Source organism: Nyctereutes procyonoides, unplaced genomic scaffold (genome assembly GCF_905146905.1).
Source record: "Nyctereutes procyonoides isolate TBG_1078 unplaced genomic scaffold, NYPRO_anot_genome, whole genome shotgun sequence".
In the NCBI taxonomy this organism is placed as follows: Eukaryota; Metazoa; Chordata; class Mammalia; order Carnivora; family Canidae; genus Nyctereutes; species Nyctereutes procyonoides.
Window position 1 is genome coordinate 25604786 of NW_026575049.1, and position 18288 is coordinate 25623073.

The following is an 18288-nucleotide window of genomic DNA, read 5'->3' on the forward strand; positions in this document are numbered from 1 at the left end:
TATTATTTCACAGTGCAAAGACCTTTTATTTTACATGTTTCAGTGACTCAAGTTAGATTTTTGTAAGCTTATCCTTTGTAGATACGTGTTAGGGTAGATATATGAGTAACCCAGATTTGCCACTCCAGGAAGATACCTCAGAATCTCTGAGAGTATTCAGGTTAAATAGATAATATTGATCTTTTTTTTTATATTACCTCTGATATCTAAAACAGAGATAATTTAACTCATGTTTATACAATATATACAGAGAGAGAATTTTATAGGATTGTGAAAAGGTTGAATGATTGAGATTGAGTATATTAATAAAAGCAATCAAATTTGAAATCTCATTATAGGTGGTTTTTTACTTGTGTTATTTTATTTTATTTTATTTTATTTCTTAAGATTTATTTCAGAGTTAGAGAGTATAAGCAAGTGTGCAAGTGGGGGGAAGAGCAGAGGGAGAGGGGAAGCAGACTCTCCACTGAGCAGGGAGCCCAAAGCAGGGTTCTCTCTCATAACCCTGAGATCATGACCTGAGCCGAAGTCAGACACTTAACCAACTGAGCCACCCAGGTGCTCCTCGCATGTGTGATTTTAAACAGAGTTGGGGACTTCTCTCTTCTTCAGCATTACATTGTGGTTCATTGTATTTTGTTTATACCACAAATCATTTTATATTTTGAATTTATCAGAAAGCCCAATATTCTTCATAATTAATTATTCATTTATAAGAATTAATCAGTAATCCTGTCCACTAGATGGTAACATTTCAGTTTGAAAAACCTGACCCTTAATATGTTTTAGTAATTGATTTATAAATCTAAGGGTAGCTTAGAATTTCAGGAGCATGCTTCGAACTCTCATCATATATTTAATTTTATTAATGAATGGGTACTGATCTCTCTGCCTTTCTCAGGGTCTTGCCCCTTTAGACATACCAGATTGAATAGAGTTTGGAAATAGAGGGTACTTTTTCACTGCCAGAACTACCTTCGGAAAGGAGACACTTCTCTCCCCTCCTTTCCCCTCCTCCCTTCCTCCTTTCCTACCCTTCCCTCTTCTTCCCCCTCCCTGCTGCTCCCTTCTGGTTCACTCTGCCCCAGAACAACATGGAATATGATTTTAAGAAAGGATGTTTTGATATAAGGCCCTTTTATTTTGCAAAATAAAACATGTCGTTGGAGGTATGGTACCAGATTATTAGCAGTACCTAGTCCTGTCCTAGAGAAAAGCTACCTGAGATAAAGATTCATATTCTAGTGAAACATGTATTTTCCATGTTACAGTTTTACAAAGCACTTTTCACATATGTTGTCGGTTGTTTTTGTTTTTAGCTCAAAGTGCAGGAATTATTTTTACCAATTGTATAATAGTGGGAAAATTGAGGCTAAAAGAAGTTAAGTGACTTGATTAGGAAGCAGCAGAGCCAGGACTAGAATTTGTATTTTCCGATTCTTTCTCTGTCCTTTGTTCTTCCCTTAAAGGTCAGTTCTACAAGTGTATTGAATTCACTAGGAACTTACAAAATATTCATATAACGAACCCAATATGCATCACTTGCCTCATTCCCCAGAAATTATAGTTAGGTTGACAGTAAACCCTTTCTAGTTAAGGGTAGAGCTAATTATAGAATACACTGGGGCCTTAAAAATGCTGCTGTTTATATTAAAAGCACAAGCCAGAAACACGGTTTTGGGTGGTGTATACTGTGCTAACCCATTCAGGCTGGTTTCCCAAGTTGAGGGAAGAAAATTAATCATGAAAGAGTCTAGAGAAACTTGGAGTTTAGAAAGTTGGAGGAAATCTACATAAAGTGCAGGAGAAGAAAATAGTCCCAGGGATGCTGTAGGATATAATAGGGACTGAGAACCAGAATGCAGAAGAGGTGTTGGGAAGGTGTAAGGGAGTGCAGACGCCTCACTTCCTTTTTATATCTATCTGGTCTCTATCAGGAAAGACTTGTGGAAAATTATAATAGATAGGGACCCAAAAGAACATACTACTTTTTGGGAGTAACGTCAAGAAATCACTTGAAACTTTAGTACAAACTTATCAAAAGGATAAAAAATTTTAAGGCCCTGTTTGTGTGTTCACTGTTCTTACCCCATGTAGGAAAGATCTTGTTTTTCTGTGACTTCCAGTGTTGGATACTAACACCTTCTCACTGTCATAGCACCTGAAAATATCTGTATCTATGTATATCTATTTGGATTTTTATTATTTTTAGGAAATCAGCAATTCTTTTTATTATTTATGCAGACATATGTATATCACACATATTGGCAGAGACCCTTAATATAGTAGGATATATATATATATATATATATATATATATATATATATATATATAGCTAATGTGTATTAGCTAAGTTGAAAATGCATTTTCCTATGACTTTTTAACTAAAAGTCTGCATTATAGACATCAACTCTTCCTTATAGCATTATAATTACTCATTTTCAGTCTTTCTTTCTCATTAGATATAAGAATTCCATGAGAGGGCAGCCCGGGTGGCTCAGCGGTTTAGTGCCACCTTCAGCCCAGGGCCTGATCCTGGAGACCTGGGATGGAGTCCCATGTCGGGTTCCCTGCATGGAGCCTACTTCTCCCTCTGCCTGTGTCTCTGCCTTTCTCTCTCTCTCTCTCTCTCTCTCTCTCTCTCTCTCTCTCTCTCTCCTGAAAAAATAAAATCTTTAAAAAAAGAAAAAAATTCCATGAGAATGAGAACCATGTCTTACTCACATATGTAGTACCTAGTACTCTAGTACCAAACCTTGACTTGGATGAATGGAATAATGGGAATAGTTTAACTCCTTAGTTGAGATGTGGTGTCTGAGTATTTCTTTGAAAATACTCTTCACTATTACAAGTACTTATTTGATGTTTGTTTTCCTCCATGAAAGTGTAAACTCCACCGGAGGCAGTAACTTTGGTCATTGCTTTATCCCCAGTAGCAGGCAAAGATCTGGCATATATAGTAGAGCCTCATATTTCTTGAATGAATGCCTAAGGAGAGTTTTGACAAGAAACTAGAGAAGAACTGAGGAAGGCATGAATATTGAGATGAATTGATATGCTTACCAACTAGTATGTGAACTGTAGAGCAACTAAGCAAATAAGCATAAAGTGAAAAAATGAAACTGTGTGCCTTAGCTTACCTATTTAAATATAGTTTACCCCGAGGTCTGTTTTTTTAAGGACTTTTAGTAGCTTAAACAAGTGACTATATATAGTAGTAAGGAAGAAGTATGAAAAGTTAGTTATTACAGAACATATAAAGGAGAAACTATGAATTCCAAGGTCTGACCTCTCATACCCTTCATTCTTTTCTTGTAAAACATTAATCGCAACTTATACTTATTTATATGTAATTTGCTGTTTGTCTGCCCACTGGATCAAAAGCTTTAAGGGAGCAGAGACCACAGGTATATCCAACACCTAGCACAGGGCTCGACACATGTTAGTTGTATAGTAAACATTTGTTAGATTGAGTAGAAAACCATCCCCCTATCCCAACTCTCAGTTGTATTTTGGTGGTGATGCTGTAGACTAACCCAGGCAGCAGAGCATGTAGGGTAATACCTTCTACTGGGAACACCCTTCACCTACTTTTAACCATATATGCTAAGGACGAAACTAGTCAGTATTCAGAGACTAGCCTTTGGTATGTATGTATGTATGTATTTATTTATTTATTTAATAGATTTTATTTACTTATTCATGAGAGAGAGAGAGGTAGAGACACACCCAAGCCTTTGGTTTTAAATAATAGGTGTTGTGGTTTTATAATTTGGGTGTCACTAAATGATGTTTTTAAGGCCTATAGGATAAACTTAAGTATAAAATACACCAATAAAATAAAATAGGTCTAATTCACTGCTACAAAGATGAGTATTTGAATTATTAGCATGCTTAAGCTTCACCTACTCTGTTCCTTCTCTGATCTTCCCAGTGAAACAGATTTTCCAGTTTGAAAGTAGATGTAATGGTGTCTGTTTGCTGAATAAAATTGTATTTGCTTATTTATTCTTGGATTGGTACCTAAAGGTTGTTGAGGAGAAAACAATGAACCAGTTATTAGGAGATCAGGCTTAAGAAATGCCCTTGCCATTAGAATCTTCCTTGAAAGTGGTCTTAGTGAACAAAGGATGATGTCAAGGGAGTGTTTTTGTTCTTTTGCTATCATTCCCCTACTAATTTCCTTCCTATTCTTTTTTTACTTCCCTCATAAATACTTCATCTCCCCACTCTAGAAGCCTTTGTGGAATCAGTAATGGATAAATATGAATAAGGTGAGAACAGCCTGTCAAGCTGCACATCTCCCTCCCCAGTGAAATCCAGGTCCCTTGACCAGTGGAAGCCACAGAGCTGGGCTTGAGGACACATCACTTATTTTTTGCTTTTCTTTCTGATTCTGATTGATGTTTGTTTGATGTGTCCATTTCTTCAGCATTACCCCTTGAATGTCATCAACATACTTCCCTGGTCTTTACAGGGCAGAAATATCTTTTGCTTTGATTTCCCAAGAAGCCAGTTATTCAGACCTTTGTTTGAAACAGGTGGAAAACTTGATTAATTCTGTGGGGAGTGGAGAACCTAGGGTTCCCTACTTTATGATTTGGTTTCTTTTTATTCCAATCCTTTTCTGGCAGGCAACTCAGTTGATTCACCATCCATCAGCTTTAAAGACATCTGTTCATCTATATATAGGCTGCTTACACAGACCCATTTAGAAACAGATGATATATTAAATTTGTGGAATTAATAACAGTGAAAGCATAAAGACTTGTGCATGTACACAAATAGGTATTTTTGTTTAGTTTTTATCCACTTGGGGAGTGGAGAGGAAATCTAAATGATGATGTATAATGAATAGAGAGATTTTGTCAAATTTCTACTCTTTTGAATCTCCTTGGTCTAGCACCGTCTGTAAGTATAACCATTTGAACTCATGTCAGGTATTTCTTGGTGAGGGTGGATGTGCATTAAATGTATGGCCTTTGAAACGTACTTCTGATTTGGGTACCTTCTGCAGTGAATACAGCACATATGGCCCTTATGCTATTTACTGCAAGTGAGTTATTAAATGGCTGCTTCTAAAATGCATAATCCTTGGGGTACTTGGGTGGCTCAATCGGTTAAGCATTTGAACTTGATCTCAGCCCAGGTCTTGATCTCAGAGATATGAATTCAGGCCCCGAGTTGGGCTCCATGCTGGACATGGAGCCTACTTAAATAAAATAAAATAAAGAATCCCTGAAGTCTGGAAACATAAAGGCATTTTATTTAGTGTGCTTAGTTAGAATTTAGAGGAATTAAGATAGACTAAGAAAGGGGAAGAAATTCATGTAAATACCTATTTCTTTGTAGTTGGAAGTTTTAGAAGAAGGACCCTTGTATCTGTACACAGCCAAACAGATCAATACTAAAGAAAAATGATGTAGAGGCTGACAACTATAATTTGGAGTTTACTGGTCTTTTTTCTTTTCCTCTTTATAAACATTGTTTGAGTTAGCAGGAGAGGCCTTTGCAGTGTATAAAAAAACAGTAACATATCTGTAGTCAGGTTGTAGCAATACCTGAGATACTACTGATAAAGGGTGAATTCTATTATGTGAATAGGGAAGTTGGTCAGATTTCAGATAAGCACGGAGCCTGGAGTTCACTGCCGAGAGGGGGGAACAGGATGGAATTTTTAGATAACTGAACTTTAATTTCATTTAGTTTTACAGATGGAAAGATTTATTAGATAAACCTTTCTCTTTGAGTTAGATCTGTTGAAAACAAAAGCTAAATCAGCCTTTCCTGTGTTCTCCATAAAAAACCTTGAATCCTAGACTTAAATGTTTGCTCTCATGAGGCAATAAGTTTTTTAGTCAAGAAGTTTGCATAATATCCCTTATGGCCCTATCTGTAGATGGGTTTTTTTTTTTAGGAGTGCTGCTGATTGGTATTTCAAAATTATTTTTGGATAATGGCCACAGTTTTCATTAGTTATTGTTTCTTTGAAGTGTTCAGACTTACTGAATCATATTTAAATTTCTCTGTTCTTAGAAATCAAATCAATGTGTTATATTTAATCATTCTCTAATGGCTCATTAGATGAGCCATTAGAGAATGGCTGGGCTTTAGAAACACTATAAAAGACGACAAGTATTTTCTCTTTTTCCTCTTTCCTCCAAGGAGACGTATGGCGTAGTATTTAGTGCCCTACAGTCTAGAATCACAAAGATCTGGGTATGAAGTCTCATGCCAGCACTTTTGAACTGTGTGACCCAAGGCAAAATTTTAAAGGTCTACTCCTTAGTTTCCTTATCTGTAAAATGGAGATAATAATTGTACCATCCTCTTAGCCCCCCTCCCTTTTTTTTTTAAGTTAAAAGCATGTCAGTCACTTAAACTAGGCCTGACACACAGCAATGCTCAGTGACTCCCTAGCTGTTAATTATTTGCATTTTAATATTATAATCTGTGGTTCTAATTTACCTGAAATCAGATTCCTAGATTAGTTTAGATTTATTTTACTGATGTATCATTCAAACTCTTTTGACCCTGGCCTAAATTATATCCCTTTTCACCAGAGAACCAGCCCAGGTGGTCACATTCCAAGCTTCTTGTCTTAGCAGCATAGGCTCCAGAAGACCCTGAAGAAGCAGAGAAGTAAGGAACCCACGTTCTAGAATCAGAATGTTTGGGTTCAAATTCTGTTGTGCCTCTTATTAGTGGGATAATCTTAGGAAAATTACTGAATCACTCTGGGCCTTATTTTTCTGCCTGTAAAATGGGAATAGTAAGGCCCATGTCTTTACATAGGAGTGTTAGATTAATTAGTGACACCTGGGTGGCTCAGTGGTTGAGCATCTGCCTTTGGCTCAGGTCATGATCTCAGAGTCCTGGGATCGAGTCCCGCATCAGGCTCCCTGCAGGGAACCTGCTTCTCCCTCTGCCTGTGTCTCTGCCTCTCTCTCTATGTCTCTCATGAATAAACAAATAAAATCTTAAAAAAAAAAAGATGAAATGAGTTAAAACATGAAAGTACATAGAACAATGTCTGGCACCAAGCACATCAATAAATGTTAGCCACTAGTGTGGCTATTGTTTTATCCATTTATTCTGTAAGGCTTTACTTTTAAGTGTTAATTTGTAAAAAATAATAGTAATAGTTATGATCTCCTGATAAGATCTCTCAGACTGTATGTATTATCATTTTAAGATACAGTTCAATTCAAGAAACAATTATTTTTTAAAGATTTTATTTATTTATTCATGAGGGACACAGAGAGAGAGAGACAGAGACACAGGCAGAGGGAGAAGCAGGCTCCATGCAGGGAGCCTGATACGGGACTCGATCCTGGGACTCCAGGATCATACCCCAGGCAGAAGGCAAGTACTAAACCGCTGAACCCAGGGATCCCCTCAAGAAACAATTATTAAATGCTTACTGTGTATTGAGTGCTATGCAGGGCACATATTAATAAGATACATTCTCTGCCTTCCAGGAGTTTATAAATTGGTAAGAGAGATATGTTATATTCAAGGGGTAACTATTACACAGGGCAAAATATTACTATACTTTTTATAACAAATAACAGGTAGCTCACAGGAGATCTAGAGTAATTCTTTATGCTTAGGAGCCCGGAAGGTCAGTTGAAAAGGGTAGGCATTTCCAAGTGAAGTGAATGAACGGTTGGGCCAGCACATGGTACTTGAGGGAGGGTAATTGGACAGCCTTAATTGGGGCATTTACTATGGGAGAGGTACGCTATAAGTAAGGTGCAAGACAGGGAGCTGCCTATGCAACGTGGCAAAACTGTGGTGCCAGGAACTTGGTAAGAGGAGGAACGTGAGGGAGCTGGGGGAGTTGAGGTTGGCTCAACAACTTTAATACTGGGTTGAGGGGTGGATTGCAGATCATGATTCTGTTTTTTTAAAGAGATAAGGATGGAAAGTAGGTTAGGTTTTTGGGAGAAAGACTGGTTCTGCTTTGGACCTGCTGAATTCGAGATGTAGCCAGGAGCTTAGTTATGGTTCTGCCATTCTTCTTGGAGACTTGGAGACTTTCTTTTTTTTTTTTTTTTTAAATATTTTCATTTATTTATTTATGAGAGACACACAGAGAGAGAGAGAGTCAGAGACACAGGCAGAGGGAGAAGCAGGCTCCATGCAGGGAGCCCGATGTGGGACTCCAGGATCATGCCCCTGGCCGACGGTGGTGCTAAACCTCTAAGCCACCTGGGCTGCCCTCTTGGAGACCTTCTTAAAAACTGCTCTATAAAGGGAAAAGGCAGATACTTATGGTAATATGATTCTTAATAGATGCAGTTCTCTCTCTCTCTCTCTCTCTCTCTCTCTCTCTCTCTCTTCCCCCTCTCTGGATGTGACTTGATTGAAGGCTTATCAGGCGAGGGGACTTTCCTTGGCTCCTGACTCTCCTTCTCTGAGCATTTTCTCACCTAGTTTCTGAATGCAGGCCATTCTGCATGGTGGGCCATGGTGATGTCCTTTACGTTTCATTGGCATTTGAAATAGAGATCATTGACTTTTAACTTCACAAAAGTTTCTATTGAGTGTTTCATTAGGCAGTATTGGCAGAGTGGAAATGGGAGAAATCCTCGTCGCCCTCTCCTATCCCAGATGCACTTTGACTCGGGTAGCTTGGTGGTTTCGCCTCAACAGTAAAAAGCTCTAACTGAAGAGTAAGAGGAAGAAAAGAGTTCTGTTGATGGTAAAATGTTTTCTGGTCTAGAGAAATACATTGCGTGGTGAAAATAGGTGTAATTTTTAGATACAAAAGAAAAGATTTTACAAATAACCAATACTTCCTGATCAATGTGAACACTATCATTCAGCACTCATGATGGTAAACACTTGCTGCCAGGAAGACAGTGTAGAATATCTAGAAAGCTTTTCCTACTGGGTGTTGGTCCTTATTATATTTCCTTTGAGTTAAGAATTTGTTTTTTTAGTCTTAGGAGGAGGATACAGTGTTGTAGGAGGTTTTGAGCAAGAGGCAAGACTTTGGTACTTTGTGGATTGTTATCGCCCTGCAAGACCCTTCGCAACTTCCTCTCGCCGCCCACAGCAGAATACGGAAACCCTGCTGTATCAGGCCACTTCTGCAATTACACACAGTCACAATTAAAGGGATCCTTCTTTCACACTACACCCTTCTGTTCTGAGACTTTCTTTGCATTTGAAAATGTGTCTTTTGTGGTGGAATGCCCAACTGAGTCTCCGTCTCTCCTCTCTCTTTGCCACCCTGCAGTGCTGCAGTTGAAGCTCCAGCAGCGCCGGACTCGAGAAGAATTGGTGAGCCAAGGGATCATGCCGCGTAAGTGCCTTTCTCTCTCAGCATTTGCTAGAGCTGTGTTTTCAGCATGGCGTGTATGTCTAGTATGCCGTGGGAAGCATCTAACAGAAAATCAGGGCGACAGGTTTCATTTGTCACTCTCTCTCTTGTGCTTCTCCAAGTTCAAGGACTTTTGATCACTAATGGCTAAGATAACTGCTCCTATTAAGTTCAGTGAAACAAACAGTGTTGGTTTGAACAGTGCTGTTGAACCATCCTGCGCTTTTGAATGGCACCTTTCAGGGCTTTCTACTCCCTGTTACACTCACTTCCCTTTATAGAAGGAGCAGACCTTGAGCTGGGGTATTGTGAGAAAGGACCCACTTCTTGCATGTGTTTTGCCTTCTTGTTCAGGTTCTTGGGAAGAGAAAACCCTTTCCTACCTGGTATTTTGAATCAAACTGCAGTTTTATTTAGAGTGAGAGTCTCAGATACCCTATAGCTGGCATGGGTGTGAGTGTGCTGGATGGGGTTATTGCAGAGCTGGACTTAGTGGGTGCACAACGAAATCACTAGGGGAGAAATGAAACCAACATTGGAATCTATTAGAAGTCAGAACATTAGTTTTTAATATCAACAGCATTATAAACTGAAAGCTGAAGCCAGCAAGATTTTGCTCTTTTTGACATTTCTTTTTAAGTCATCAGCAAAGAGCTTAAGCTCTCCTTTCCTTCCTTTTCTCGTGTGTTATTGCTACTTGGACACACCCTATGAGGAAAAAAACAGTCACACAACAACTTCTAGCTTTATAGTGAGAGAACTGATGTTTTTTACCTTAACTCAGTGCTGACCTACTGCCACTGTATTTTCTTCATCCTCATCCATTTACTCATTCAGATTATTCCAGAACCTGGTATGTGCCCTTGAAAGGAGAATAGTGATAATAAACAAGGAGACAAATACGTAAACAAGATAACTTCAGAGTATGGTCAGTGTTACAAAGTAAATTAACCGGGATCCCTGGGTGGCGCAGCGGTTTGGCGCCTGCCTTTGGCCCAGAGCGCGATCCTGGAGACCCGGGATCGAGTCCCACGTCGGGCTCCTGGTGCATGGAGCCTGCTTCTCCCTCTGCCTGTGTCTCTGCCTCTCTCTCTCTCTCTCTGTATGACTATCGTAAATAAATAAATAAATAAATAAATAAATAAATAAATAAATAAATAAATAAATAAATAATTTTTAAAAAACAAAGTAAATTAACCAGTTAGTGTGTTAACAGGTGATAGGAATGATGGGGTCATTTTGGATAAGATCATCAGGAAAGAAAGGCCTCCCTGAGGAGGAAATATTTGAGCTGAGGTCTGAAGGATGAGGTGGAGCCAGCCATGCAGAAGCAGGCAGAGGGCCAGAGAGAAGGGAGAGTAAGTGTAAGGGCCTAGTGCAGGTCAGAGCCTGACGATGTTTGAAAACATCGAGGAAGCTAGTGTGGCCGGGACCTGGTGACTGAAGGTTGGGCTATAATGAGGGCCTGTCAACTACACAGAAGAGGTGGACTTTATTGTAGGTACAACGGGAAGTCATTGGAAGCCTTTTAAGCAAGTGAGGATGGAGTTTGATTCATGTCATGGTAATGGCAGATCCATTTCTAAGAGCTAGAACCAAATAGCGGATGGGAGGAATCTGAGGTCTGTTTCTATCCTTAGTATCAGACAAAAATTTAAGTCTCAAATTCAGCTTTTTATTTATTTAATAAATAATAGTTTATTTAACTAACTACCAAACCATTTATCCACTTTATGCTGCAATCTTCTCTGGCTTTCCAGTGAAGGACTTCCCACCACCAACCCTAAAGAGCCAGAGCAGGCTCCTTGTGTAGTGGATCAGTGATGTGGTCGGTTAAGGCACACTTGTGCTTCACAGAACACTCCACAGCTGCCTCTCTATAAACTCTTGTGGAGGGACAAATCACCCAGAGTCTCATCTCCTTGTCCCTTTCGCCAAGGATGTCATGTGTTTAATGTCTACTTTGTGCCCAGGGGAGTTAGTTCTGGAAAGATTAAAGAAATACCAAGCAAGGTACCTGCCCTCAGGACATTTAACAGTTTATTTGAGTAGCTAAAATTTACCCATACACAAAATAAAGAGCAATCCAACATCCTGTGGAGTGCTGACTAATTACAGTAGTAGTTCTGAGAGTATGCTACCTCTCAAGATCTGTGAGATGTTCAAGGTCTAAAAGCCTTGCAGGGAAGGTGAGTGCCCTGCATTCTCATGCCTGTTTCTTAGTTGGTACCAGGGACTACTAGAGCTCACTGCTTCATACGATTGAGTATGGTCTCCCTGCTTAACATTTATTGTAGTGTTGTGTTGTTAAAAAGACAGGTGATGTTTCCGTTATTGGAGTTATCTGCTTATACATTTTCCTCCAACCATATTATGAGCTCCTTGAGAAAGTATCTTATCCAGTGCCTGGCACTGAATGAATGAGTCAAGGCTGCCAAGTTGTAAAGTGTGATATGTGTGCGTGTATATGAATGACAGACAGAATGACAGACAGACAGAAACACAACTCTCTTGCAAACTTGTTGGAATTCTGGGCATGGAATTTGGAACAATGCTTCTGTTCTATCAGGAGCCCAGGTTCTAAAAGGTTCTGAATACCTACCTATTTGTATACCCTGCCCTGTTCTCTGTATCTGTGAAGTGAGAATAATTGCCCTTCTTAGAGGAATAGAAATGATCTACTTCTGTGAGAATACTGCATCTTCCTCCTACTGAGAGCCACCTTCAGCTATGGACACAGTCTTGGTTTTCAGCTTTTCTAGTGAAGGAAGTCAATAACAATCTTGAAGATTCTGAGAGAGAATGTTCATGCCTGGGAATAGTTTCAGGTGTGAAATTCCCTGTTCATCCACATGCCAGGTGATACACAGATAGGGTCCTGCATTTCTCCACACACACACACACACCCTGCACCCTGTGAGTAAATTGAGTAAATTCTTCTTCCTCATCACAGCCTCATGCTCTCCACGCTTATCCTGTTGTAGGCCCCAACACTCTCAGCCTCCCTGACCTCCCACTACCTGCCATCCTCCACCAGCCCCCACCTCTCACCCTTCATGCCACAGCTTCCAAAGAAAATAGAGCAGCATTGGAAGCAGCTTGTAAAGTGACCAGCAAGTTGTTGATTATTGGAGATTTGGAGGCCTGAAAAAGTAACATCTGATTTGAAAGCCCTTCTATTCCCATCTTGCTGGCCTGAGGAGAAGTTTCTCTAAAGTGTGTTTATATGTAAGTTGGTTGTACAACTAAGGAAGTAGCTAGGCCCTCCTAGCAGGAGGGGGGCAGGGGGCAGGACTAGGGGGGTCATGGCTGTATCCTGCCTCATCATTTCTGTGTTTATATCTTTTATCAAATTCTTCTCATTCCAATCTTATTTATAGCTCTGGGAAGAAAACCCACCTCATCTCCCAGAATACTCCTACACAGTTCCCATGTAGGACTGGCTTTCAGTTCTGATAAAATATCTGTAGGACACCATGTCTTTGGTGACTCCCTTGCCTTCAGGCTTGTTCATATTCTGCATATCGTTCAGAGTTGGGATTTGGCCTTTCATAGCTTGCAGGAGATTAAAGACTCTTTCAGTCCTACACACCCCTCCCTGCTGCTTGATACTCTCTTTTCATGGCATCTAAACTATGGGGTATGGGCAGCCCAGGTGGCTCAGTGGTTTAGCACAGCCTTCAATCCAGGGTGTGATCCTGGAGACCTGGGATTGAGTCCCACGTCGGGCTCCCTGCATGGAGCCTGCTTCTCCTTCTGCCTGTGTCTCTGCCTCTCTCTCTCTGTTTCTCTATGAATAAATAAATAAAATCTTTAAAAAAAATAAACTATGGGGTATGGAAGCTGGTTCCCGATGTGTTTTTAAACAGGGTCATGTCCCAGCGTCTGTCATTCTCCTCATGTAAACATGTGTCTCAAATTTAACACTATATAAACCCTACCAAATACAATGTGCTGGATAGCAAAGGATTATATATTCCAGACCCTGAGCTTGCTTTTCTTTTTAAATATTTTATTTATTTATTCATGAGAAACACACACAGAGGGAGAGGCAGGCTCCCCTAAGGGAGCCTGATGTGGGACTCGGTCCCAGAACTCTGGGATCATGCCCTAAGCTGAAGGCAGTCCCTCAACTGCTGAGCCACCCAGGTGTCTCCCTGAGCTTTCTTTAATAATATCTGAAGCTCTGCACATCTTGAGGGAGAAGAAAGATGTCACAGGTAGGAAGCTGGTTAAGTCCAAAGATTAAGACCAGAAATGCTGCTGTATTCAGAATGAAGACTCATAGAAGACATGGGTCATGTGTGGTACACTTTGTTCTCAAACAGAGCTTTCCCCACAGCCTTTCTCTTTGACATTTAAAGGTGTACTAGGTCATAAGGTTTAGGTGAAAATTAAGAAAATGTTCTGGCAGTGAGAGCTGCTGGAGAAGAATAACCTTTTAAAGGAAAACATGGAAGTTCTTCTGACCCAGACAAATGAAAAAGAAGTCTCCTGTACCCTTTCTGGACCTGAAAGAAGAACCTTGTCTGTCTCTTCCTTCTCAGACTATTTGTTATTGAGAAAAGCCTAGAGTAGCATGTTTCTGCACTACAGTTAACCCTCAGTCCACTGTTTTCTCATGTGCATGCTGGAAAAACCTTGGTACCTTGGCAAGTACATGAAGAAATCATTAGTTTTGTCCTGTAGATTCTCTAAGGACCTTGCTCCACGGCTTGAGTGAGCCTGTCTTTTCACTTTAAATGGCATTTCTGTGCACCCAACTCATGCTATTGACAACACTTAACCACCAAATGGTTAAAAGAATCCAAAGAGTGTGAGGGCAGCACAGTTCAGAGAGGGCATCCTGTTGCTGTCAATCCAGAAGACTTGCAAACTGTGCAGCCCCTGAGAGTGGCTGAAGCAGGTTGCTAAAAAGTGAACAGGTTGGTCAGCTAGTTTTTACTGGCTTATAGTCTATAAATGGGTCCTGCGTATCTCACATTAAAACTGTAAAGAATGGCTTTATGTAATGAGTCCCCACCACTCTGTATTCTTAATAAACTTGGCTGTATCTTGGCTCCAAACCCTTAGTTCTGCAGTTGTTTGATCCCTTTTTCATGTTTCAGCTGTCCGTGTTAGCTGCGTTAGAGACCATGTGGCCCTGTTGTAGCACTCAGAGTTCATCTGTCATTTTACAGGGCCCCAGTGTTAGCTAAAAACCTCCTGTTCATCTGATTATAGCAATCTCTGCACCAAAAAGAAGTTTCTTTTAAACTCTAGCAAGAGGTTATTCAATGAGTGAAGTGTCAGGATTGATTACTATGATCCCTTATTTTCTGAAGCTAAATTTCTTGATGATATTTTTATTTGTAACTTGGGAATTAATGCTTATATTATTCTTCACCAAATGTACAACCTGAGTTTCCATATTCTCTTTCCTTAGTATATATGGATCAAATCCACTTTGGTAAACCTCTTTTAAAACTAATTTTTGTTTTTGTAACGCCTGAGAAGTGAAACCAACCTACTGAAGCCTCAGAGTTTCTTGTAATGAGAAAGAGGCTGTAATTTAACTTTGTCATCTAGTAACCTGGGAATGGCATGGGGTCTTTCCCCCAGGTTGCTAGAATTCCAAAGAACTAGCCACGGGGCCATCTAGCTGGCTCAGTTGGTAGAGTATACAGATCTCTGAGTTGTGAGTTCAAGCCCCATGTTGGGTGTACAGATTACTTAATAATCTGTAAAAACTAAAAACAGCACCTGGGTAGTTCAGTTGGTTAAGCATCTGACTTTTTTTTAAGAGTGTATGTATGTATTTATTTAAAGATTTATTTATTTATTCATGAGAGACACAGACTGAGAGAGAAAGGCAGAGGGAGAAGCAGGCTCCTTGCAGGGAGCCTGATGCGGGACTCGATCCCAGATCCTGGGATCATGACCTGACCCAAAGGCAGGCGCCCAACCGCTGAGCCATCCAGGTGTCCCAAGATTCAAGATTGTATTTATTTATTTATTTGAGAGAGTGAGCAAGCAAGAGGAGAGCATGAGTAGGGGGAAGGGCAGACAGAGGGGGAGAAACAGACCCCCCACTGAGCAGGGAACCTGATGTGGGGCTCAATCTCAGGGCCCTGGGATCATGACCTGAGCTGAAAGCAGACATTTAATCAACTGAGCCACTCAGGCACCCCAAGTGTCTGACTCTTGATTTCGTCTGAGGTCACGATCTCAGGGTTGTGAAATGAAGGCCCACATCAGGCTCCAGGCTCTGTGCTGGGCATGGAGCCTGCTTGAGATTCTCTCTCTGCCTCTCCCTCTGCCCCTGCCCCCTCCCTAAAAAAATAAGATAAAAACAAGCAAACAAAAGAACTAGCCATAAGACCAGCACTGTCCAATAGTACTTTCAGCTGTGATAGTAATATTCTTTAATACTAACTACTTGCTATATGGGTTATTTGAGTACTTGAAATGTGGCTCGCTTGAGTGAAGAACAGAATTTATAGTTTAATTTAACTTTAAATAATCACATGTGGCTGATGGCTGTTGCATTAGTGAAATTTTAGACCTATTGTGCCACTTAGGAACAATGGGGCTTTGAGCACCTCTGTTAATTTTTCTGAACTCAACTTCTGCCCTTGTAAAAAGGAAATAATAATCTTCCTTACCTACCCCTACAGAATTAGTTTGGAAATAAATGAGGTGATATTATTGTGCATGCCTTTGAAATATAAGCAGTGTTATTCTCAATTAAGATTGAGAGGAGCATTAGCTTGGATCTGCCACACACACCCCCCATATCTCATTAATTTCTATCAAAACCAGTGTTTGTGAACAGGAACTATTTTCTTTTTTGTTTTTTTAAAGATTTTATTTATTTATTCATGAGAGACACAGTAAGAGAAGCAGAGACATAGACATAGACGTTGGCAGAGGGAGAAGCTGGCTCCTCAAGGGGAGCCTGATGCAGCACTTGATCCCAGAACCCCGGCATCACGCTCTGAGCCGAAGGCAGATGCTCAACCACTGAGCCACCCGTGTCCCAGGAACTATTTTTCAATAAGTAAAATCATTCTTCCATTTTCTTCCCTATCCACATAAAAAACAGTTGCTGAAAATTGTTAAGAGTTAAAGAACCACTGGACAACATGGTGTTAAGACTGTTCTCGTTTTGTTAAGATTGTTCCTATTTTGGTTATATATTAACGGGGCTATAATTTTATTAGCTTGCTCTCTCCATGGCAGTGGATATTTCTTCTTTAACTTCTCTTAAAACAAGTGTCTGGATTGGAAATAATGTTGTTGTTGTTTTTTTAAAATTTCTGGGCAACTTGTCAGGAGACAGAAATGTTCATCAGTGGGGACACAGTGGTGATTCCGGGGCAGATGAGGGTCTGGTTTGAGGCTGCGTTGCCCTTTTCTTTTAAAACTTAGATTTAAGATGACAAAATTATAGGCTTCCAGGAAATGTCATTTGTCTTCTTTTAAGTGAAGTGCTGCAGTGTTCAAGACTAACGTCCCAGTGGCTACTTTGTAGGCTGGTAGGTACTGAGATGAGAGCAGATCCTCACTCAGGCTTCCATCATTTCCCATTTGCTCTGGTCCACTTGAGAGTTGCTAGAAGCTCTGTGGTAGTCTCTGTGGCCTGGAGCTCTTTCCATTAGGAGCCCAGAAAAGGCATCCCCCAAACTCCTCAGTTTGCCCACTGCCTCTGGTCCAGTCTCTGCCCTCAGGCTCGTACTTCTTTTAGATGCTGACCATCACAAATTGTCCTGTGCCATTTGGCTCTTTTTTTTTTTAAGATTTTATTTATTTATTCATGAGACCAGGGTGGGGAGGGGGCGCGTGGCGCAGAGACACAGGTAGAGACAGAAGCAGGCTCCATGCAGGGAGCCCGATGTGGGACTTGATCCCAGGTCTCCAGGATCATGCCGAAGGCAGGCGCTAAACCGCTGAGCCACCCAGGGATCCCCCCCATTTGGCTCTTTTAGATACATACATATCTTTGCATGAAAGAGCTAGTTGCCTTTTTCTTTTTTAAAATTGAGATATAATTGGGACACCTAGCTGGCTCTCAGTCAGAAGAGCATGTGACTCTTGATCTCGGGGTTGTGAGTTGGAGCCCCGTGGTGGATGTGGTAATTACTTAAAAAACAAATATTTTAAAAATAAAATAAAATTGAGATATAATCAACATATAACATTATATTTCAGGTGTACAATATAGCTTTTTTTTTTAAGATGCAGAAAACCCTGCCTAATTGAGATGATGTTTCTTTAGCCCAGAAATGTGACCCTTTCACTGTAGTTGAATACCAGGTTGACTTGGCATTTGAGAAATACCGTTGTAAAATATATGTCCTGGGATTGGAGCTAACCTGATCCTAGATCTGAAGCCCAGAAAAAATTGTGTCAAGCATGTGGCCTTAGGAATCTTCTTTTTTATCTCAGGAGAAGACCAGCTGAGCATGTCACTCCTATGTGTTATATATTTCTGATAGGTATCAGTGACCTTTTCTTTCTTCCTGCTGTCGTAGAATGTATTCACTCAGTGGTCAGTGACTAGCATCAAACCTCTTCCTTGGCCAGTTGGTAACAAATCCCAAAATAGGACTCTAGAGTGAGCTGTGTGTTCATGTTCTGAGCATATTCGTTGTTGAATCCAACAGGAAGCTCTTTTGAATAGGCCATCAAAAAGTAGGCTTCTTGATATGAGTTCTTACAATTTAATATCTAAAAAATATAGTAGATACTCGGTTTTATGTAGTAATTCTTGAAGTGGGGGCATCTGGGTGGCTTGGTTGGGCATCTTACTCTTGATTTTGGCTCAGGTCATGATCTTAAGGTCATGGGATCGAGCTCTGCGTCAGGCTCCAGGCTCAGCACAGAGTCTGCTTGTCCCTCTCCTTCTGCTCCTTCCTCCCCTACTTGTTCTCTCTCTCTCTTTCAAATAAATTAATTAATAAAGTCTTTAAAAATA

General features: G+C 40.3%; 1 protein-coding gene across 2 annotated transcripts in view; it reads left to right on the forward strand.

Moving 5' to 3' along the window:
• Window positions 1–18288, forward strand: part of MRTFA (myocardin related transcription factor A) — a 98659-nt gene that overhangs the window by 49095 nt on the left and 31276 nt on the right. For both annotated transcript variants that reach the window (XM_055329468.1, XM_055329467.1), the window contains exon 2: window positions 9249–9314. In XM_055329468.1, the coding sequence (XP_055185443.1) occupies window positions 9249–9314 (66 nt within the window). The remainder of the gene's footprint in view (window positions 1–9248; window positions 9315–18288) is intronic.